This window comes from Hyaena hyaena, unplaced genomic scaffold (assembly GCF_003009895.1).
Source record: "Hyaena hyaena isolate Hyena2069 unplaced genomic scaffold, ASM300989v1 scaffold_393, whole genome shotgun sequence".
In the NCBI taxonomy this organism is placed as follows: Eukaryota; Metazoa; Chordata; class Mammalia; order Carnivora; family Hyaenidae; genus Hyaena; species Hyaena hyaena.
In genome coordinates this window covers 1,606,102-1,630,701 of record NW_024081025.1, presented here as the reverse complement: position 1 = coordinate 1,630,701, position 24,600 = coordinate 1,606,102, and the positions used below count along the sequence as shown (strand labels likewise).

The following is a 24,600-nucleotide window of genomic DNA, read 5'->3' as shown; positions in this document are numbered from 1 at the left end:
TATAACATCTCTAAGACCATTGAATATGTATGATTTATTTTATAAGCCTGTCACATCAAGAATTTATTAGAGCTCAATAAAAATATATATGTGCATGTGACTATATATGTATGTATATATTTCCAACCAGTGCACAGGAATTAGAAATTAGCCCCTTATCTGTACATGGCAATTTTATGTCCAAAATTAGCTGTCAAAACACTATTCATGTATGAGTTCTCTTTCTCTTGGTCAAAGAGTTTGGGGAGGGGGTGGGCAATGTTCTTAAAGTACATTAGACTGGGATACAATGGGTCTTAAATAAAAGACACATTGTGAAAACAGGAGTTAAAAAAAATCCACCCTCTTTTCGAATTCAACATCTTAATATGGGGAACATATCTTTTCACAAGACTCCAAGAATTAAACAACATAGAAGAGTTCAAGTGTTTAGTTTATCAGCTCCTCTGCCATTCCTTGTCTCCAAAATTCAAGGCCAGTGATAGTCACTAGGACACATTTTCTTTGAAATAAAAATCACTAGACAGGAAATACATTTATCATACTAATTTCCTAGAATCATCTAGTTACCTGTGTCCATTAAAAGTACATTGGAATATGACAATTTCAGAGAAAAACAATGAAAAACAATCACTATGTTAGCTGAAATATGGCTTCATAAGAAACAGGGCTACATTTAATTAGCTTCCATTGTGTATGTGTCTTTTCTGTTTTTTATTATAATTCATATCACTGGCATGGACTCATGAGCCAATCTTTTCCAATTTAAATTACTACCAAAGTTTACAAACTTGATGTGAAGATTACATTATATTTACAAAGAACTTGGCACTTAACAGAATAAATTATTGACTTTTTTCTTTAACTCCAGACGAGGGCACCCATGGTTCAGGCGAATGGGAAAGCCCAATGCCTTATTATATATTATGCTACATTAACATGAATAAATAAGTTTCCAGCTGGTCATTCCTCCACAGTGCTGTCCCTCTTGCTGAAAACAAGTACCTTCCATTTCTAATCCATGTGGAGTGCAGAGAAGTTATCAGTCCAGAGAGAGCAAAGGTTGCATGTTTTCTTCTTCATTTTTATCCATGCGTTTTAGTACTGTAGGATCCACTACCGACTGGGATCTGGAAATGATAAGGCCGATGTCAGTAAGTTATTACCAAATAATCATGCTCCTTTCTCGGTCTCTTCTCTATTATTACTTCTCTCTCATGCATGCGGATTATCTTCCCTACATCAAGGGCTTTATGAACGGAGAATGATGCACGTTTACGGAGGGACATGCTTACCATGGGTTTTGCATCAGAGGGAGAAAACAATCCCCTCTGAGCTCTAAATAAAATAATGAGCAGCAAAGGATTCTGAATGTACCATAATAGGCTTAAGTTCTCCTCTTCCCAATCCATCAAGAGTCTTTTCTATGAGAGTGAGAATTTATAGCGTAGGACAGATGGATGATAATAGCATATTTCCAAGTAGAAAATTATTGCAGTGAAGCTATTGTTATGAGAAATGAAATAGAAATGAGAGGAGTCTTGGTTCCTGTTTTAAAGATCTCTGTTAAACAAATTCAACACGAATGTGAATTTTTAACCACTTTTTAAATGTTTATTTATTTATCTATTTTGAAAGAGAGAGTAAGAGCTTTGGAAGGGTAGAGAGGGAGGGAGAGAGAAAATCCCAAGACGCTCTGCACTGTCAGTGCTAGGCCTCACCAATGGGGAGATCAGAACCTGAGCTGAAATCAAGAGTCCATCCCTTAACTGACTGAGCCACTCAGGCATCCCTAACCATCTTTTTTTATTATTATTATTTTGTATGATAACATTAGGAAAAAAAAATCAAAATTTGAATGTGAGTTTTTGTTAAATTTACCACTAGATCATCTGCATAAATTCAGTCTTACTCTAGAAAGTTCCATGAAATGACTTAAGACTTTAAAAAAGTAAAAACCCCTCTTAATGACGCAGCAGCACTTTATGAATAGAAGAGCAAGTAATTTGAACTCCTTACACATGCCTGTGATAGTAGGTGGGGATTATAGCTCAATTCATCATTAGGAACCAACTTGAAACTGGGAAGGAGGAAAGTCAATGAAACATACTACTGTTATGGCAGGAAACTGCATTCTTAATAGCTATGGCATTAAAGAAGCAGCTGCCCTTTTTAAATTCTCCTCGGTAGTGAATTTTCCCCCTTCTGCTGCATTCCAGCCAATTGGCTATTGCTGTGGCAATGTGCCTCTTAGCAGACCTCATTAACTCTCAGAAAGAAAGACTATAAGCTAAAATACAACTGCACATGCTAATGAAAAAGAACAGCAATGGAACTAATTATCAAAGCAAAAATAATTATAGGATTAACTGATTAACTGACTCATTTACTTAAATAAACTTAACTTCATTCCTAAAGAGGGAGTGAAAAGAAAGGGGAGGACATGAAAACAAGAATGTTTTATTACCTAAGTCGTTTTCACTATTTTATCTCAATAATTGGTTATACATGTGGATAACAGAAAGGAGACTAACTAAAGTTGAATGAGCGGATGAGTGAGAGAGAGAGACGGGAAGGGAAAGAGGGAGAGGGACAGGGAGGAGAAGGGGAAAAGAGGAGGAGGAGGTAGAAGGGAAGGAAGAAGAAAAGGAGGAATAAAAGAGATTTTGTATCAGTTTTTAATGCAATAATAATTTCTCTTTGGAAAAATAATTTTTTAAAAGTTTATTATTTTTGAGAGAAAGAGAGACAGAGCATGAACAGGAGAGGGGCAGAGAATGAGGGAGACAAAGAATTTGAACCAGACTCCAGGCTCTGAGCTGTCAGCATAAAGCCTGATGCTGGGCTCGAACTCACAAACCAAGAGTTAATGACCTGAGCCACTCAGACACTTAACTGACTGAGCCACCCAGGTGCCCCGTATCTTAGGAAAAATGATTTATTTGGTGAATATAATGCATTTTAACACAGGGGACAGTGGCACAAAACACTTAGGAATTAGACCTTTAACACTGTTTTATTTAGACTCAACTAAAAATAAATGGCCTCCCAAGAAAAATCCATGTTAAAACACAGAAAAAATTTCATTTGATGCCCCACACTTAAGTATTAACTTGAGTACTAGTGCCCACTAAGCTCTAAATTCCAAAAGCAAGGTCATGACCAGTTTCTCTCCTTACAGTGAACACAATGTATATCACAGTCTGTTACACAATAGGACCTCAGTAATCTTAAATTCTACCCAATAAATAGTTTCCATACTGAATAAGCTGGGTATTAAGCATTTAAAACCAAGAGCAATAAAGATAAAGCAATTTATCCTATAAAAAAAGAAATTCTTAACAGAAAATCCATTTTAAAATTCCCACAAAGTTAGATTTATTCTATAAATGTTGATGCATAACCTAATAATATTAAATACATACCAAAGCTCTTCAGACAGCACAAAGTACACAATTTAAGCATTTGCCAAAAGGGTCTATTAAAACATATATCATGCACACACGTACACACACACACACACACACACACACACAATCTTTTAAATCCTTATGTTCCCTGACTATTTTTAAAAAGTGATTAGAGGATATGGTGATTTTAATAAAATATTTTAAATTGCAATGCACTATTCAACCTGGGATTAAATTCCTAGTTTGCTTTTATCATGAACTACCAGTATCAGAATTGTTGGATGATGAGTGCTGGCTCCATATATAGAACAATTCCTCAATAAAAGCCAAGCAGAAATGATTTCTGATTAAGGTTTTTTGGTATTTAATTGTCCCAAGTATACCATTATTTTAGTCTAGATTTTTTTTTGCTCTCTTATACAAAACAATAGGGCTGATTGTTTTTTTAATTTTAGGTTATGTATTTTTGACAGAGAGAGAGCGCAAACAGGGGAGGGAAAGAGGGAGACACAGGATCTGAAATGCGCTCTGCACTGAGAGCAGAGAGCCAGATGTGGGGCTGGAACTCACAAACTGTGAGATCATGACCTGAGCTAAAGTTGGTCGCTTAACCAACTGAGCCACACAAGTGCCTTACAACAGGGCTATTTGTGTGGGATCATAATTGTTAGTGAATGTGCCTGTTGCAGCTACAATAGAAGGAGCTGTTTATCATTAACTCATAGTATATGGGAACCACTTCCACATAGCCTCTACTGTCTTTGCAATGAAGAACTTCTATTTTTTTTGCATGAAACCCAATAATTTAAAATTAATGATTCTGTTATCATTGATTCATTTATTTCACAAAGTTGTGCTATACCTTTGTGTTTAAGAAGACAGATTTTAGGGGCGTCTGGGTGGCTCAGTAGGTTAAACGTCCCACTTCAGCTCAGGTCATGATCTCGCGGTTCGTGGGTTCAAGTTCTGCATCGGGCTCTGTGCTGACAGCCAGCTCAGAGCCTGGAGTCTGTTTCAGATTCTGTGTCTCCCTCTCTCTCTGACCCTCCCCTGCTCTCTCTCTCTCTCTCTCAGAAATAAAGAAGACATTACAAAAAAGAAGACAGATTTTAGACAGAAATGGATTTCAATTCCAGTTCTGCTATTTGCTAGCTGTGACCATAAGAAGGCTATTTAAACTTCCTAGATTTTGTTCTTTTAACTGTAAGATGGAGAAAATAACACCCGCATCATACAGATGTACTGAGAATCAAACTCAATAATGCATGCATAAACCCCAGCACAAACTTTGGCACGTTGCAAAGGTAGCAGTAAAGGAAATAACTGATGGAATTCAATTGCCAGTCTTCCAATATTAGTAGTGCTACTTTGTGGCTATGTGACACATGGGAGTTACTTACCTTTTCATTGTCTGGATCTCTTCACCAATGAGAGAGGAATAGTACTACCTCATTAGTTGTTTACGGAAGCAACGAGTCAATGTATACTAAGCATTAGATGGAGTTTGACATGTAATAGCAATAGATGTGGAATATTATTCAATAAAATCAGAGCTCATATAACCATGGCAACATTAATATTGCTGCTCACTGTAGCTATTATGCGCCTACCCTCAGCACTATCCTAGGTACTAGAGATATAAGGCAAAAGACATTCCTTCAGTTTAAAACACCTGTGATCTCTTGAACTTTGTATCTTTTCATGTGACTATGGTATTTGTCCATGAACTGACACAGGGAACAAAGTCTTCTTCCTACACATCTAGCTAAATTCCCCCAAAAGAGGAAATATTTACAAGCCTTTTACAAAGGAATGATTTTTTTTCTCTCAATCTAAGATAATATAAAACCGGGGGGTGGGGGCAGAATGGAGAAGAGGAGGCAATTTTCTCCCATCCTTGATAGGGAACTGTAATTCCCTGACTTAAGAGAAGATGAGACTCAAATGAAATAACTTTCTTAGGCTCATTATTCACAAGTTTCAGATAGCACCCTAAAAACTTCATATGATACAAAACTTAAACCAAACAAAGGATGTCTGAAATTCTAATCAGTCCACGTTTGAAGCAAGAAACTCAGGGTTGGGGAGGTTGACGTGCTGTGAGCCAAGTCTACAGAGGACAGAATGGCCTAATTAATTGAAGAAAATCAAGATCCAAAAAGGCTTCAAAAGGTGGACAGATTGAGCCAAATCTAACAAGATGGTGTTAATCAATTAAAACTATCTGCTTGGAAGAAAAAGCTAAACACAGAAAGGGAGAATTATGAGGATATGGATCTATAAGTAAAGAGCCTTCTAGTGTTAAGGAGTCTAATATGAGTCAGCAATGTGCTTTGGCTGAACCAAAGCAATAGAGTCAACAACAGAAATCAAAGGAAACCAATGGGGGCAAAGCTAGGATTCTGTAATCTAAATGCAAGTAGTGATATCATCAAATGTCACCTATTTAATTCTGGACGTGGCACCTAACAGGGGCCACTGACAGCAGAGCACTCCTTTATTCACTCCACTGGTACCCAGTGAATACGCTCTTTGTGCCAGGCCCTACTCCAGGCACTGGCAATTCAGAGAACAGGATAGACAAAGCCACTAAAGTCTTCATGAAACTTAAATTTGGGGAGGGGACATAGAACTAAATAAAATCAGTGATCTGACAGACAAAAAAAAGGAAATGAATGATAGGGAATGACCAGAATGAGGAGGATGTAGACCAAGTGGTTGAAGGGCACCTGGGTGGCTCAGTTGGTTAATCATTGGACTTTGGCTCAGGTCATGATCTTACGGTTCAGGAGTTGGAGCCCCACATTGGACTCTGTGCTTACAGCTCACTGCCTGGAGCCTGATTCAGATCCTGTGTCTCCCTCTCTCTCTGCCCCTCCCCCACTCATGCTCTGTCTTTCTCTGTCTCTCACAAATAAATAAAAATTAAAAAAAATTAAAAAAAAAAGACCAAGTGGTTGATAAAGACCTCTCTTAAGGAGGTGACCTTGGATTGGGAGGTGCAGGAAAAGGGCATTCTATGTAGGGGTGGCAAGTGGAAAGAAGGATATTATGTCTGAAAGATAGGGAGGAGAGAGAAGGTGGGAAAGTCTTAGAGGGATGAAGAGGGACATTCTTAGAGGGATGAAGAGTTTTGGAAATAACATTTAGCAATTAACAGACACCTCTGAGAGCCCATCCACAGACTGACTTGATGGGAGAGCACAGAACTCACATTAAGAAGTCCTATTTTAAGAGAAGGGAGTTGAGAAGCCGACTTGGCTTACACATAAGCTTGCTGATGCTGAAGAAATTAAAGCTGGAGGTGTCTCCAGCCTTTCTATTCTTCCCAAGGCATAGTGGATCAGCCTGGGGAGAGGAATGTAGCATGCATATCCATGACAGTAACAACAATAGCAGCAGCAGCAAAAAAAAGTCCAGCCTCTGAGAACATGGTTGCCCCTGCTTGAGCAGAACTATGACCAAAAGACCTTAAGGTTTTCATAAGGAAAGATGCCAAGACAGTGTGAGAGATGACAGGTGGGATGCTTGGGCCACCTTGAGCTAGATGAAGAGAGACCTGCAGGGGCTATGGTTCTTATATTTCTATAATGGAAACTGAACCAAGAAATATTTGTTGCTATTATCCAAGTAAACTCTGATATACTGTGGCTTGGGGGAGTCTGAGAATTCAATACTCCTGGTTTGCTACAGAATGCAAACTCAGAGGCAGTTATGCATTTGGGCATGTTCAGCAACTCCCCCACTTACCATCACCAATAAGTGGTGGCTAGATATGATCATATCCACAGTGAATCCAAAACACCTAGGGAAGTGCCCATTTCATAACATGTGTTCGATAAATCTTCATTGATTAAAAGAAAACAGACATAAAAGTACCATGAGAGTCAATGCAAGGAGTCAGAATCTCAGTCAAGAATGAACTTTAGAAAGATTAAAACTGTATGAAAATAGAATGCTTTGCCCCATGAATGGCTAGACCTTTAAACCAGAAACACGGCAGAGATATTTAAAAAAGAATCAAAGATTTCAGTGTACTGTTTGAAGTGTGTATGCGTGTGTATGTGTTTGCCATGAATCCCTTTCTTCAAATGAAATCTTATGCAAAAGTCCAGTACATTGCTTAGTTAGAAAAAAGAGTTGTTCTCCTTGTGGACATGGGCACTGTCCCCACCCCACTTCTTTGGCACTCCCCCAGAACTCTGAGGGTACTGTTTGAAAGACTACTTGATTTAGTGGCTCCTAAGAGCCTGGTTAGATTGTCTGTGAATACAGAACAAAACTGTGTGGACATTACCTTGAATGATTTTATCTTTGACTTAACTTTCTTAAACATCTAATCATGTAGGAATAAAAGGATTTAAAATCCCACCACATATATATTCCCCAAAAGTATAAAACCTGGAGTTAACTTGGGGCACCCCCACACTGGCTCCAGCACACTTCCCAGCCAGCATACCTCTTCATGGACTTGGGGGAGAGCTCCTTTTCCACCTCCTTTACAGGCATACTGTAGGAGTCCACATTGTATTCACTGTCATCGTCGTACTCTTGATCTAGCAGTGTTCTTGCCCAGGTTCCCATGTCATAAGGGGGCAGCATTCCTCCAAACTCAGAAGGCAGGATCTCAGGATGGATTAGCTGATGTAGACTGTTCAGGTTGTTACCATGCAAAAATATCTACAAATGCAAGAAGAAGGATGAGGGGAAACACACACAGGAGAATAAATACAATCCAAATGCTAGGAGCAGGGAGAAAGGATAGGAAAGGCAAAAATAAGAGTTTTCCATGTCTGTTAAAATATTTAAGTCCTTCATCCACTCTGTAAAACAGACAGGGCTGGTATTGTTATCCTAATATTTCATATAAAAATCCTGAGGCATGGAATTTTAAACAGTTTCTAGAAAGTCAGAGGGTGGTTGAGTTAAAGAGGTGGATCCCAAAATTTATAGTTTGAGGTCATGAGAAGAATCCAATGTGCATATTGATCTGTACATCATCCTGATGTTGTGCAAAGCTAATGGTGTGCTTAATGAATGCTGTTAAAATAGACCATTCTCATAAGGGACTCATCAACTATAGAGCCCATCCAAGTTATTAAGCCCAAAAGCTGTTACCACTTTGGCTTTCTCTTTATCATCAATAAAACTAAGAATACTGTAACCACTAGATTGCTGCTTTGTAATGCAAAGGGTGTAATGTAAATAAAAGTAGATTACCATCATCATAATGAAAGGTTGAGTGAAGGTTCACATCCCAAAGGACTTAAGTTCTAAAATGTTGCCAGTATCTTCTCTACTAGTGGTTTCCATGTTTATTGTTCAAATAAAAATGGAATAATGGAGCAAAAATGTAAAGATGTATGTATACAGTAATTATTGGTATTACTGTCTACATTGAGCTTTATTTTTAAACTGGAAAATTATTCAAGCTTATATGCAAGATTTGTTCCTCCATAAATGCTACCTCTTTTCTCTACTTTCATTTCAATCTCAAAACTGTAGATTGGTCTTTTCTGAAAAAGCATTGTTGTCATCTCAAATAATTTATAGAACATTTGTTTAAGGATTATAGTTTATAAGTAACTTAGAAATAGTCACTTATAGTTTAAAAGTGACTCATACTTCAGGTTCATGATGAACAGACTAATATATTTAGCTTGGCTTTCTGTACTTTTAAAGTCACAAAAGTAAATATATGGGAAAACAAAGAAAAACTAATCTACAACATCAAACAAAATGATAGAGATGTGAATTATTAATCAACAAATAATTTCAACAGATTATGGACCAGTAAAAGCAGATGAGAGAGGTTCACTGCTGGAATAGGCAGAGGAAATGGCTGCCTGAAATACATGATGTGGAGCCAACAGAGGTAGGAGATGCCATCTGCTCCAAAGTACATTACGTCAATTGCAAATTTCACACACTTCCACTCCTCTTTGCAGAGTACAAAAGCCTCCCTACCTACCTCCACCTCACACACACACACACACACACACACACACACACACACACACACAGAGTTAGGTTCTTCTCAGAAGAAATTAAAATAATTGGGGGGGAGTGTAAAATTAAGTTCTAGCATCTGAAACTTATTAGTTATACAACCTTATTTCATTAGATGTATTTCTTCATGTAACACATCTACTTTCAAGTCATGCATGAGTTATCATCATAAATCCTTAGAGAAGTAAATGTAACCCTAGGACACTACTTCCTCTCTCTTTCCCAACATTCTGCTACCTCCTCCCTCAACATCATTTTCTGCTTTGGCCTTGCTTCCTCTTTCACTGAAAAAATAGGGCAACCAGATGAGACCCACCCACCAGCATCTGTGTCCATATGCTGTGCTTCTGCTCCTAGTACAATGGAAAGATAAACTCTACAAAGGCCAACCTCTCCACCTGTGAACAAGAATTCATCCTCTCTCCTCTACTCCGTTATATTGCTCTATAAGTTCTCTCCTGTCTCTCTTACACCATCAAATTTCCTCTGTCTGGTGGATCTTCCCCATTAGAGGTCACACCTGTCAAATCTTCTTCTCGCATCCCCTCTCAGAAAGATACACAAAACCTCACTTGGCCAGACTTCTACTTTCAGTTATTATCCTATTTCTCTCCTTCTCTTTATAAGAAAACTCATCAAAGGAGTTGTTTATATTCACTGTCCAAATACTCTAGTCCCATTTTTCCTGAATCCGGTCCAAACAGGCTTTTCCTCCCACGATAGCATGGAGATAGTTCTTGTCAGGCTTTTCTCATTGCTAAATTCAGTGTCCATTTCTCAGCCTTTATTTTTCTCGAACTGTCAACAGCACCAGATATAAATGATTCTCCTCATTGAAACACTCCCAGCATCTCACGATTTTCTCCTACTTTGACACATGTTTCTTTTCAGTCTCTTTTGCTGATTTTCCTCATCACTCCAACGTCTTAATGTCACAGAGCTCCAGGCTTCAGTTCTTGGATTTGTTCTCTTCTCTAGCTGTACTTACTCCTTGGTAACCTCATTCAGTCTAGTGGCCCTAAATATTGTCCATACACTGAAACATTTATATATCGAATCCAGACATCTCCTTTGAACTTTCTATTGCTATTTCTACTCTCTACTTAACATGTCCACTTAAAAGTTTGATTGGCACCTCAAACTCAATATTTCCAAAACTGAACTCACAACTTTCTTCTCAAAATCTTAGAATTTTCTTAAATCTTAGAACCTTAGAATCTTCTCAAAATCTCAAAATTTTAATTTTTGCCTTAGATATTTCTTTGTTTCAACTAGTTCTGGATAGTGGCATCATTTATTAAAGTTTTGCTATTTTTTTCTGCTTATATTTTTTTTTTACTCTTCCACCATTTCATGCAAGAAGTCTTGTCTTTGTGGGTTCCCTAGCCTCAGAGTACCTTACAATTCTAAGAATTAGCCTGAATAATACTTCTCTTTTATTTCCTTAAACCATGCCATTAATGAGATTATGGTAAGTGACCTGAATGGAATGGAGGAAAGTGAAATACATTTGGGAATTAGCAAGGAATAGCAGAGTCCACCATTGAGGAACAGGTGGAAATTTGCACCCATCAGTAGGGAAAGCTATATCCTGTCATTTCTTGGCAACTGGCAAGACCACAACCCTAGAATGGTTGAAGGGTGCATGAGAGTTGAAGCCTAGCTATTGGGTTCTAGCTTTATTGGGAGCAGAAAGAAATCTTAATTCAAGGAGCTAATACTGGCTTAACCAATGAAGATGTCAGAAGTGGCCATGATGGATGGGAAACTTGGTTCCGCATGAAAGACTTCAGATATTGATGAGGTTTTGAGAAGAAGGGATCCCTATACCACCTCAGGTTCATAGTCCTATCCATCCAGCATGTTGGAAACTCAAATTCAGATTTCGTTTAATGAAAAAACAAGAAAGAAAGAAAGAAAGAAAGAAAGAAAGAAAGAAAGAAAGAAAGAAAGAAAGAGAAAGAAAGAAAGAAAGAAAGAAAGAAAGAAAGAAAGAAAGAAAGAAGACAAAGAAAGAAAGAGAAGAAAGAAATAATTAGGGGTTTCCTTTTTGTGACAAAAGATTCACAATTATTCCTTAGGTTTTCTTTTACCAGTTTTTCAGAGCATAGATTTATAACATCTGAGGTATAAAGTGTTTGAGTACTGTTGTGATGCTGAATGAATCACTTTACAGGAATACCTGTAAAGAAATATAATTGCTTTGTACGCTAAATTATTTAGTTAAGTAAAAGTTAAAAGTGTTTTAACCTGTAACTATTTGTAAGTCATATAGTTTTAACTAAAATGGTAAAGCTCAGATACCTCATTTCCATCTGGAAAATGCTAGCAAAGAATTTTTCTAGGCATTGTCAAAATTGTTCAGTTCAAATAACCCCAAACCCGGAACTTTCCTCATACTTTAGACTTGATCCTCTTTAGTCTTTTTCAAAAGAGCGGAACATTGTGCTCAGAATAAGTCACTCCTGTACTCATAGTCTTTCAAAGTATTTCTCATTTCACTGACTGAAAGCCCAGACCCTTGCAATGGAATGCAAGGCCCCATGTGATCTGGCACCCATACTCCCTTCTTTCCCATCCTCTACTACCTTCCTCAGTGGCTCATTCTGCTCCAGCCTTCTGAGCCTCCTTGCTTTTGCTAAGTATACTAGGCATGTTTCTACCTAAGGGGCTTTGTCTTTTCTATGCACTCTGTCTGGCACTGCCTTTCCTATAAATCCACATATTCAGCTCTACTACCTCCTAGCTGTGACTTTGAGCAATTTGCTTAACCATCTGTGCCTAATTTTTCCCATCTACATAAGGAGAAAAATAACACTGCTTCCCCTAGAGCCATTGTTGTAAGGATTAAATGAGTTAATATATGTAAAGTACTTAGAACAGCATGTGGCACAGAGTGAATACTACAGAAGCATTCACTAGTATAATATGTACTAAAAGCCCCAGCAGGTGTTTTGGAACACCTGATCATCTCTTCATAAAACAAAGTTTGGAAAGTGTTATTTGTGGAGCACATCAACATTTTTCTGAATTCTTACATGTAAATTAACTTGATTCTCACTGATAGAAACAATTCCTGATATAAATTATAATTGTTTACAGAATTCTTCCTCCTAAACTACTGAAAACTTTTCAACAAATTCATATACAGAAGACCTTCTGTTCACCAATGTTTGATACAAGCACATACTTAATTACTTCTCTTTTATGCTCACAATGAGGCTTCTACAACACGGCATGGAAATACCTGAAGTGCCTTCTCATTCATTGGGAAACACCAGAAATTACCTTCAATAAAGATTTAGAAGTAAAGTATACTTTACTTTGGAACTAACCATTTGAAAATTGGTCACAGCACGGTGGTAAAAATAGCTCTAAATCTGGAGCTATCTGGATTCGTATACTAGCTCTGCAATTTTATAGCTGTGTAACTGAGTAAGCAAGTTACTCCATCTTAACACTTACTTTCTTCAGCTCTGAGATAGGAGATAATGCTTACTAAATTTACACCTCAGAAACTTTTGGAGGCTAAAATGAAATAAGGTGCATGAAAATGCTTTTAAAGTCTATATTATTAATAATAATGGTAAATGTGTTCAGCATTTATCGTGTCCCATGCACTATGCTAGATGCTTTATATAAAACATCTTATTTGCAGAAAAAATGATTATTTTGTTGTATGTACTTTAAATACCCTCTTTGTTAAATGAAACTGAGTCTTAGAACTCAAGTAACTTGAAATCTAAAGAAATATTAATATTTTTAAACATCAGCATTCTTTCTGAAATGTGATTGCTCATGACAATCACTACAAAATTATATTAAATATGACAAGATTCACTGAATCAAGATGATACATATTGAGAAATAACTAACATTCATATATCCACTTATAAAATGATAAATTTTCTCTAGCTCTTACTTGAAATTAAGTGTACTAATAACAATATAGTAACATGGCATATTTTTTTTTTTACTTTAAACTGAGGCTTTATAATGAATGTACTGAAATGTTCTCCCAATTTGTGGGAAAGTAAACAAGTAGGCTTGCAGGCTTTTAACTATTTCTTTTATATGGTCTTTAAGAATTTTTAAATCTCTTGTATGTTGAATTTTTATATGCAATATAGAGGTACATTTTACCACATCCAATATTACATATGCATTATGCATCATAATTCATTGAATGTGGGAGAAGAAAAAAGTATAAAAACAAAGAAACAAACAAATACCCTTTTCCGAGTCTTCTCCTTTAGGAAAGGCCGGATCACGGTATATAGGGCGTGGATATACCAAGGTTGATTGACAAAATGAATTCCTCCAAATCGTGCTGGGAAACTATCCTAGAGTAACATGAAGGGGGAGAAAAATAAAAACATGCTTTAATATATTGAGAAGGCGTAAGGAAATCATACGGTATATAAATTTGTTACTCCGCACACTTAAATGAGATTATTTGTATAGTTAAGACAAATAAGAAAGAAGACCCTTACCGCATTAAACATTGTAATGTTCATACCTAAAGGGAAGCAATATGTAATAAAGCAAATCCTTCTCAAGAACAGTTAATTGTTAACTTCAGTATTTTTTTAAATGTTTTATTAATTTCTGAGAGAGAGAGAGACAGCGTGAGCAGGGAGGGTCAGAGAGACAGGGAGACAGAGAATCTGAAGCAGGCTGCAGGCTCTGAGCCAGCTGTCAGCACAGAGCCCGTCAAGGGGCTCCAACCCAAGAGCCATGAGATCATGACCTGAGCCAAAGTCGGACGCTCAACTGACTGAGCCATCTAGGCGCCCCAACTTCAGCACTTTTAAGAGTGCCATACTTAAGCCTACAAACAGTTAACAGTCATTATAGCCAAGAAGCAGAAATAAATACTTTTATCTATTTGTCAAATACTGAATCTAGTTAGCTAAATGTTGTATTTAAATTATTTATATTTATGTTAAAATGTACCTAATTTAAAATATTTTATTAAAGTTCACTAAAGTCAACTACAATGTGAACACCATCATATTTCAAAGCTCACTTTATCTGATTTTATCAACTTCATTATAAACATTCTGCTTCCCTTATTTCAGCCATAAAAAAGGGGAAACATGCTTAAGCAAAATAAAACCTTAGCGTTGTAGTGTAAGAAATTTGGGGATGTATTTTGCTAGATTAAATTAATTCAAAACCCTTTGAGCTCACCCATAGGAAGAAAACGGGCCTATCAAAAAGCCATCCTCCTCTTCAATGAGAAGGCTTGAGTCTGAAGTCTAGAGAGGTCTTTTCTTCCTACCCATAACCAAATAGACGCATCCCACTCACTCCATACTATGAAGGGAATCCTTAAACTGAATGAATTACAACATCTCACAGTGCACTTGAGGATTCCACATAAATGGACTGATTCTGCTACTAGTTGAAAATTCCACACTAAACTGACTACAAAAGTCTCTTTAAAAAAAAAAAAAAGGCTATACCACTAGAAGTCTCTTCTGTTATCATGATTTCAAGAGGTATCATGATAACCGGCACACTTCTGGATTTTATTTAGTGCATAAACGGGAACAAAGGAAAAGTAAAGGAACTGAAATAATCAGATGCATTTTTGACTTTAATTTTTTTCTTAAGATTGTCTAGTCAAAAACATGCATGGCATAACTCTATTAAAATATTTTACTTTTGAGAGGGCACTTAGGAACATTAATAATTAATTAGTGGTTTTGTATATTGGTTTTCAGAGCCAATAAGCATTTTTCTTTTTTTGCAAAGCGATTTCTATCTCTGAGAGTAACACATTATAAAAAGATAACAGTACTGGGTGCCTGGGTGGCTCAGTCAGCTAAGTGTCCAACTCTTTATCTCGACTCAGATCAGGATCTAATAGTTTTGTGAGTCTGAACCCACCATCAGGCTCTGCACTGACTGCATAGAGCCTGCTTGGGATTTCTCTCTCTCTCTCTCTTTCTCTCTGCCTCTTCCCCACTTGCTCTCTGTCTGTCTCTCAATATAAATAAAAATAAACTAAAGAAAAATAAAAATACAACAGTACTTAATAAATAAATAATCTAGAATAACTAAAGATAAAATGTGTCTCCTTTAATGGCAGTGTCTTCTTTCATAAATATGTAGTTTTCATTCATCAAGAAGTTATTACAATAATAGAAATGAATTAGATAGAAATGCAGACATAGTAAGTTTTTAAGTTATGACATTTTCATACATAAAAAGAAAATAATGTGTATACAACAAAGAGAATGCTAAGATAAACACCCATGTGCCCTCCACTCACCTTAGAAGTACAACATGATTGATAACCTTAAAGTTTACTGTATTCCTAGTCTTTGATCTTCTTCTACATTTTAAAATTTATATTATAATTGTTTTGCTTATATTTTATTTTATACATATTATGAATATTAAATATTTTATTTGTTCTTTAGTTTAAATTTTATATATTTTATTTTTATATTGTATCTTTTTGCTGGTGTATATATATATATTTATGTATTTATATATGTATATACATATATACATGTCCTTAAAATATATTAAGTTTTCTAACTACTTAAACTTTACAAACTAGTATACATGTCACCTAGTGAAAGTATTCTTCTGTAGTCACATAACATTGTTTTTAAGGTTCCTTGTATTTGAGTTTTCTACATGCATAGCTATAGTTCATTGTCACTATTGTATAGTATACCATTGTATGATACAGCATAATTTATTTTGTCTTGTCAGTGCATGTTGTTTTCCAAATATTTTGTCTGTTTTGCCATCACCAGTACTGCTGCTCTGCAGACATGTCTCTTGGGCATGTTCAAGTGTATATGTAGGGTATACATCTAAAATGTTAACACTGAGTCATAAAGTGTACATACTTTAACTTTACACAATTGGTAATAGCAATTGTATCAATTTATACCACTCCTTCCCCTAGCATGAGGAAAGTTCCAGTTCTTCCACATACCACACTTGGTACTGTCAATCTGCTTAATTTTGCCATTTTATTGGGTATAAAAAAGATTCCACTTAACTTTAATTCTCTGGTTACTTGGTCTTTGCTTATTTTAATTTCATCATTAATAACATAACCATTTAATACATGGTATTTTGTTTCTTAGTCCTTGAGCACCTGAATTTGTTTACTGTCTCTGCTAACCTTGTTTATGGTGAACTCACTTTTGGCTAATATTAATCACTGGGAATCCTGAAGGAGCTGGCTCAAGGATGCTTTTCTCCAGATGGGATCTGTATCAGCTCCTACTCAGTGCCATCAATCTAGTTTGGCTTTAATTTAATTTCCCATCTTAGGGTTTCTCTGATTGTACAGTGTATAATCAAATCTCAGCCTCATATGAGATAATTATGGCCTCAGACTATCACAGAAGATAATTACCATTATTATTAAAACCAATATTATTATTACTATTATTTTTCCACCTGCTTGTAGGAGAGACAGAGAGGTTTACCTAAAGGTTTCTGAGCCAGCAGAGATTTTCCTAGCACAAACCTTCCCTAAGGATGTCACACATGGAGGAATGCAAAATCTCACATCTAGTCCCCCGTCCCCAATTTGCCTTGAGCAAGTACAAGTCTACTCTCTGCTTCTGTCCACCCACACCCTAAGCAATCATTACACTCTAAATCTATAGATTCCGGCTGCAGCCAACATTTACCTCAAGAACCACCCAGGATTCCCTTATTCTTCTGGGCTTTTTTGTTTGTTTGTTTGTTTGTTTTGCCTTTTTTTTTTCAGGAGACTTTGTGTTCTTGCCTCAGGGTCCAGGGGCAGGTGAGGGGTAGGTGTGATTCTTTTGCTGTGATTTATCTAACACCTTTGTGTTTCCTGGCAGGAAGATCTTCCAAGAAATTTTAACCTACTGCATTACCCTGAAGCAAAACTACTTACAATGCTTTTAAAACATACTCTTGAATGAGCATTTAATCTCTAGAACAAAACTGAATAAATACTAGCTATCAAGTTTTATGCCAACTGTTTTTAGCACAGTGATTTTTAAACAGCGAATCACATGGAGGCCATGCCTCTTCTATTGAAAAATGAATATGTGCACATATACACAAAACTTACACGAGTTCATGGGCTTTCTTGAGCATATCTTTAGATAAAGAATGGCATAATCAGTACCAAATCACAGTTGAGACAGGGTGAAGGAGAAGGAAAACGCTGACTTTGCAATCAAATTAATCCAGGTTAAAATTCTGATTTAGTGGCTTCTCTAAAGGCATCAAAGTCCAAAACAAGGATGACATAATCCTCGATTCCTTCCTTCTCTTTACTGTGATGCCCTTGTTTCCTTCCTCTTCCTCTTCTCCTTGTGGTATTATAATCATACATATGTTAAACCTTCCTTAGTTATCTTCCAGTCCTTGGATACTTTGTGCCATTTTTTTTTCAGTGTTCCCTGTCTTTGCATTTCAGTTTTGGACGTGTCTATTGATAGATTCTCAAGCTCAGAGATTCTTTCTTTAGCCATGTCCAGTCTAACAGTAACTCCATCAAAGGCATTCTTCATTTGTTGTAGCGTTTTTGATCTCTGGATATCTTTTTTTTTTCTTTCTTAGACTTTCCATTTCTCTGCTTATACTATCCATCTGTTTTTGTATGTTGTCTAATTTATCCATTAGAGCTGTTTGCTCTGTCTCTTCAAGTTCTGCCTTTGGACTTTTTTTTAGCATACTTTATAATTTTTTTCTTGATAGCCAGACATGATGTACCAGATAAAAGGAACTGCTGTAAATTGGCCTCCTGTGATGTGGTGGTGAGGTGTCATGGGAGGGAAGTGTTCCACAGTCCTCTGATTAGGTCTTTTCATGAGTCTCTGCCTCTGGATGTGAGCTCCCAAGTGTTTCTTACTTGTTTGTTTGTTTGTTTGTTTCTCCTCCCTTACGTGGGACAGGTAGCCTAGAGTAGAGTATTTCCCTTCTGCCACTGGAAGGCTGGAGCTGGGTATCTCCCTACCCCCAGGTCAGGTAGGTTCTAATAATACCCTTGCAGATTAGGCTCCTGTTAACTAGCTTCTCCTGAGGGCAAGCCCTGTTAGGAACAGAGGAGAGCACGTGTTGTGATGAGCACCAGGTGTTGTATGTAAGTGCTGAATCACTACATTCTATACCTGAAATTAATAATACACTGTGTGTTAACTAAGTGGAATTTAAATTAAAACTCAGACGAAAAACAACAACAACAAAAACAACAGAGTGCTCTGGCATATTTTAAAGGGTTTCTTCTCCTTTCCTCCTGATAGAAACACAAGGGAATTTTTCTCTAATATTTATTGTGAGAACCTGGTCCAGCTTCTGGAAGTAAATCTCACAGAAGTGTGGATGTTCCCCTATGACTGGACCCCCGGAATTTTTAACTCTCAGCCTCATTCCCAATGAGACTCCAGTAATTTGTCATTTAAATTTCATGATATTCCGGCTGGACACTGATTCTCACCATGGTTTGTCTCCTGTTAAGAGTCTATGCTCCAGGAAACCAAGGCTCCCTATCTGCCCTTCCAGTCTTGTTAATAGTGGTTTCCCTGATGTCTCACCTCTCTTGTGAATCTAAGAAGAGCTATTGATTTTTCAGTAGGTTCAGTTGTTTACTTGTTGTTAAGACAAGGTGGCAACTTCCAAGCTTCTTACAAACAGAACTGGGAACCAGAAGTCTGATTCTCTCACTTCCAATCATGCCCTTAGCCCTTCAATATTTACATTCTCAGCTCTGTGTAGGTTCGTATTTTCATATTTACCCTCATGACCACAATAAAACCCCAAACCCACTGTGCCCCCTCCCCTGCTTGGCACCACGTCACTTCCCTGCAGACTCTTCATGTCTGTTTATGTTCATGTGCACTTTTATAGCTTGTTGGCTTTGTTCTCTCCCACATGCCTGGCAGGAACTTCCCTCCTTTTTTGGGTTTTCTTCTTGTGCTGATCTCTTAAGGCCTAGCTCAGGCAACACCATCTCAAGGAAGCTCTTTTCCATCTTTTCTCTCATTTTCCCATACCTATTCTCTCTGGAAAGTCCATTCTCTGTCATCATGAGCACAGTGCCCAAGTCTCTCACCATATGTGCCACATGACCCTGAAATTGTCTATTTGTCTGACTCCATGACTAAGCTCTGAGCTCTTTGGGTGCTTGATTGTGTGTTGTATACGATTTGTTGGTGCTGGGCCTGGCATCCATTTCCGCCTACTTCATGCCCCACCCAATAGGGAAGGAGATGGAAGGCTAAAACATAAGAACTTTACAGCTGGGATTCTAAATAACAGTTTGTCTGTCAATGAGAGGCCCTTGAGCAACATTTAAAGAGCCAACCATTACATTTACATACAGAGGCCACCATCACATTTTTGCTGTAGTGGCAGCTGCTAGGCAAGCTCTAGAGGTGCAATTGTTTATGGCAGTATCCGAACACCACCTTCCACTTTCCAGGCGGCACTTTGTAGGGTGAGAGATGGCCGTAGTGAGAAGGTGGAGACAGCAGTTTCTTCACCTCTGGATCACTTCTGCATGGTTGTGATCTCAGAACCAAGAAAGCAGACAGTCCGCTAATGACATTGTCATCCCTCCCATTTTCCAATGAAGTTTTAAAGCATGAGCTCCCTGTGTTTAAATCCATTTGTCCTTGAACTATCCAGAGAGACTTCTGTTTTGTGCACTGAACTCAGATCCAGATTGCGTGTTTCATCTTCACATTCCCAACATTTTGAAAACACGTGTATGTGTGTGTGGGTCTGTATGTTTGTGTATATGTCCTATAGCAAAGCTAGGTGGATGTTTCTTGAAAAGACTAGATTCTGATATTTTTTGTTTAAGTAAACTATTTAAGTAAACTGAACCACAATTTCCTTATCTGCAAAATGGAAACATTTAATAGGACTGCTAATAGCCAGCCATAGCTGTTAGCCATTAAACACACCTCCTAGGTACTAGACTACCATATTAACTATCTATTTTTTTTACTCTATACATGTGGAAATGACCATGGAGGCAATTTTATAATGTGGTTAAAAGAGCAGTTGTTTGGTCCTAAAACACTGCATAGTATAAAACAATAATCAAAATAACAGCATACAACATGCTGATCATTGTCTACTGGTCACAATGTTATTCACTGAAGACAATGAAATCAGAAACATATTGCAATTAGTGAAAGTGCCGCCAAGATAAGTTGAAGAAAGTTAACAGAATTTCTACCTTCTGAAAGCTTTTGGCAATTCACCTGCTTCCATTCATTTTCCTCTTGAGTGGTGCACTTTGTTGTGCTGGCTGCACAGATTATCTTGCCTGAATGCTTGAGTTAATGGAAACTTGGCCCACCAAAGCTCCAGTGAAATTCAACATTTCTTCAAGCCTCTGTTGACCATATGTTCAAATAAATATCTTTCTTTGGGAGAAGATGGATTTGGAAGTACTCCCTTCATGCAATATGTGAGTGTCCTTAAAAGTTGATTGCTATTGCAAACAATTACAAAATGATATCAATCAAAGCAAAACCTCTACCTTCTCCTTATTGGCATATAAACACTATAGACACTGGCACTATGGGCACTATAGTGTAATATATGTATATGTAATATATGTATATGTAAATATATGTATATGTATCAAATATACGTAAGTTATTCATATATTCCTAGCAAATATATGTATGCCTTACATGTCTAGTCATTGAAAAAGGAAATTAGAAAATGAGCCATTAATATACTATTGAATTTTTAAAATGATTCTGATGAAATAAAAAATGTTAGGATAATACTATTACAAGGAAATTGTTAGATTTGAAGACAATATAAATCAAAATAATTTCTGGTGCAATCACAGTACAGTTTGTAGTCAAAACATGAACAAAATGAATTTTTCCATGAGAATTAAATCCACGACTTTGGTCTTGTTTCACATGACTGTCTAGGGTTCCTAAAATGATCAAGTGTGCTAAGAAGTGTCCTCCGTGTGAACATAGGCAAAAATTGCATTTGTAACTCACTCATTCAAAACCAAATTCATTAGTCTTTTGTTAAAAATATAATTTGTTGTCAAATTGGCTAACATACAGTTTGTGCAGTGTGCTCTTAGTTTTGTGGGTAGATTCCCATGATTCATCACTTACATACAACACCCAGTGCTCATCCCAACAAGTGCCCTCCTCAATGTCCACCACCCATTTTCCCCTCTTCCCCACCACCATCAAACCTCATTAGCCATTTTTCCATGTTTGTTTTTCTTTTCTACCTTTACTATACTTTTATGAAGCACATAATTTCAACGATTAAATGCACTTTGGCAAAGTGCATATAGTGATAAGTCGTAGCACCCAATACCTAGAAATTACGCTTTTAATATCATAACTCTATCTCTAAAATTATACTGAGATTAAAAATATTGCACTATTCTGTTAATGCTTTTAGTATAATTAGAGAACATGATTATGGTAGAAATTCTGAACATCATATAATCTATAAGAAAAAAAGCTACTCATAACCTTACCAACCAGAGACAAAAAAAAAAAATACTTCAAGTATCTTGGTGTATGCTTCCAATTTTTTTCAGTTAAGCTTTATACAGATGACATGAAATTCAATCTAAAAGCCTGGAATTCTGAGAATAATTATGAAAACAATTTTTACAATGCCTGATAGGTATATTATATACATATAGTTTCTAAAAATATGCCCAGGTATAGAAAATAGAAGGTGACTATTATAGCAGATGGTACTACTAGTTCCTTAGATCTTATCAATATTTCCTTCAGATATGTTTAAACTTATTGAGACTGGTCTGCTTTACAAAGAAGTGTTAGGAAGAGGAGAAGCTGGGGAAGGCATCCCTCAGGAGGATAGATCTAAAAGGCAACCTTGAAGAGCATTGAAGAGAATAGACTGGAAATGTAAAAGTGACTAGTGAAAGGTTACCATTATGGAGAATACAGATCTAACATTTTGGATGGTTGTAGGAAAGCCTTAATTAAGAGTTCTGTTAATAGAGAATTCAGAAACTTTTATAAAAAAAAAAAAAGTCCTCTTGGCCAATCTAGTAAAGAAAATCAAGGCACTGAAAAAAAAAAAAAAGGAGAAAACACTGATGTGCCTTCACATGGTAATCACACCATATTTTCCTCAATATGTCTTTTGAGGGTATTCTTTCTAGCTGGTATAATAACATTTGTATAGTTCTATCTGCCTTTTTGTTTTTTTTTTGTGTGTGTGTGTGTGTGTGTGTGTGTGTGTTTAAATAGTTTATTGTCAAGTTGGTTTCCATATAACACCCAGTGCTCATCCCAACAAGTGCCCATCACCCGCCTTCCCCTTCTCCCACACCCATCAGTCCTCAGTTTGTTCTCAGCATTCAAGAGTTTCTAATGGTTTGCCTCCCTCCCTCTCGCCCACTATTTTCCCCATTCTTCTCCTCCATGGTCCTCTGTTAAGTTCCTCCTAATCCGCCTATACGTGCAAACATATGGTATTTGTCCTCCTCTGCCTGACTTATTTCTCTCAGCATAACACCCTCAAGTTCCATCCGTGTTGCCACACATGGCCAGATTTCATCCTTTCTCATTGCCATGTAGTACTTCATTGTATAGATAAACCACATCTTCTGGATCCATTCATCAGTTGATGGACACTTAAGCTCTATCCATGATTTGGCTATTGTTGAGAGTGCTGCTATAAACATTGGGGTACATGTGCCCCTATGCATCAGCACTCCTGAATCCCTTGAGTAAACTCCTAGCAGTGCTTTTGCTGGGTCATAAAGGAATTCTATTGTTAATTTTTTGAGGAACCTCCACACTGTTTTCCAGAGGGGCTGCACCAGTTTACATTCCCACTAACAGTGTAGGAGGGTTCCTGTTTCTCCACATCCTCGCCAGCATCTAGAGTCTCCTGACTTGTTCATTTTTGCCACTCTGACCAGCATGAGGTGGTATCTCAGTGTGGTTTTAATTTGTATTTCTCTGATGATGAGGGATGCTGAGCATCATTTCATGTGTCTGTTAGCCATCTGAATGTCTTCTTAGAAGTGTCTGTTCATGTCTTCTACCCACTTCTTCCCTGGATTATTTGTTTTTTGGGTGTGAGCCTTGGTAAATTCCTTATAGATTTTGGATACTAGCCCTTTATCTGATATGTCATTTGCAACTATCTTTTCCATCAGTTGCCTATTAGTTTTATTGGTTGTTTCCTTTGCCATGCAGGTTTTTATCTTGATGAGGTCCCAATAGTTTATTTTTGCTCTTGATTTCCTTCCTTTTGGGGATGTGTCAAGTAGAAATTGCTGCAGTTGAGGTCAAGGAGGCTGTTTCCTACTTTCTCCTCTAGGGTTTGATGGTTTCCTGTCTCATATTCAGGTTCTTTATCCATTTTGAGGTTTTTCTGTGTGTATGGTGTGAGAAAAGGATATAGTTTCATTCTTCTGCATGTTGCTGTCCAGTCTCCCAGCACCATCTGTTAAAGAGGCTGTCTTTTTTCCTTTGGGTACTCTTTCCCACTTTGTCAGAGATTAGTTGGCCATACATTTGTGGGTCCAATTCTGAGTTTTCTATTCTATTCCATTGGTCTATGTGTCTGTTTTTGTGCCAGTACCATACTGTCTTGATGATTACAGCCTTGTAGTAGAGGCTAAAATCTGGGATTGTGATGCTTCTCGTTTTGGTTTTCTTCTTCAATATTATTTTGGCTATTTGGGGTCTTTTGTGGTTCCATACAAATTTTAGGGTTGTTTGTTCTAGCTTTGAGAAGAATGCTGGTGCAATTTTGATTGGGACTGCATTGAATGTGTAGATTGCTTTGGGTAGTAATGACATTTGAACTATATTTATTCTTCCGATCCATGAGCATGGAATGTTTTTCCATTTCTTTATGTCTTCTTCAATTTCCTTCATAAGTTTTCTTCATACAGATCTCCTATGTCTTTGGTTAGGTTTATTCCTAGGTATTTTATGGTTTTTTGTGCAATTGTGAATGGGATCAGTTTCCTAGTTTCTCTTTCTGTAGCTTCATTGTTGGTGTATAAAAATGCAACCGATTTCTGTACTTTGATTTAGTACCCTGCGACTTGGCTGAATTCATGGATCACGTCTAGTAGGCTTCTGGTGGAGTCTGTCGGGTTTTCTATGTAGAGTGTCATGTCGTCTGGGAAAAGTGAAAGTTTGACTTCTTCATTGCCAATTCTGATGCC

General features: G+C 37.1%; 1 protein-coding gene across 1 annotated transcript in view; it reads right to left on the bottom strand.

Moving 5' to 3' along the window:
- Positions 1–215: 215 nt before the first annotated feature.
- The window catches only part of CLVS2 (clavesin 2), a 73,040-nt gene continuing 48,655 nt past the window's right edge, over positions 216–24,600 (bottom strand). The window contains exons 3-5 of the mRNA XM_039251520.1: positions 13,652–13,762; positions 7,870–8,090; positions 216–1,130 (exon numbers count right to left, since the gene is read on the bottom strand). Coding sequence (XP_039107451.1) covers positions 1,043–1,130; positions 7,870–8,090; positions 13,652–13,762 — 420 coding nt within the window. The 3' untranslated portion in view covers positions 216–1,042. The remainder of the gene's footprint in view (positions 1,131–7,869; positions 8,091–13,651; positions 13,763–24,600) is intronic.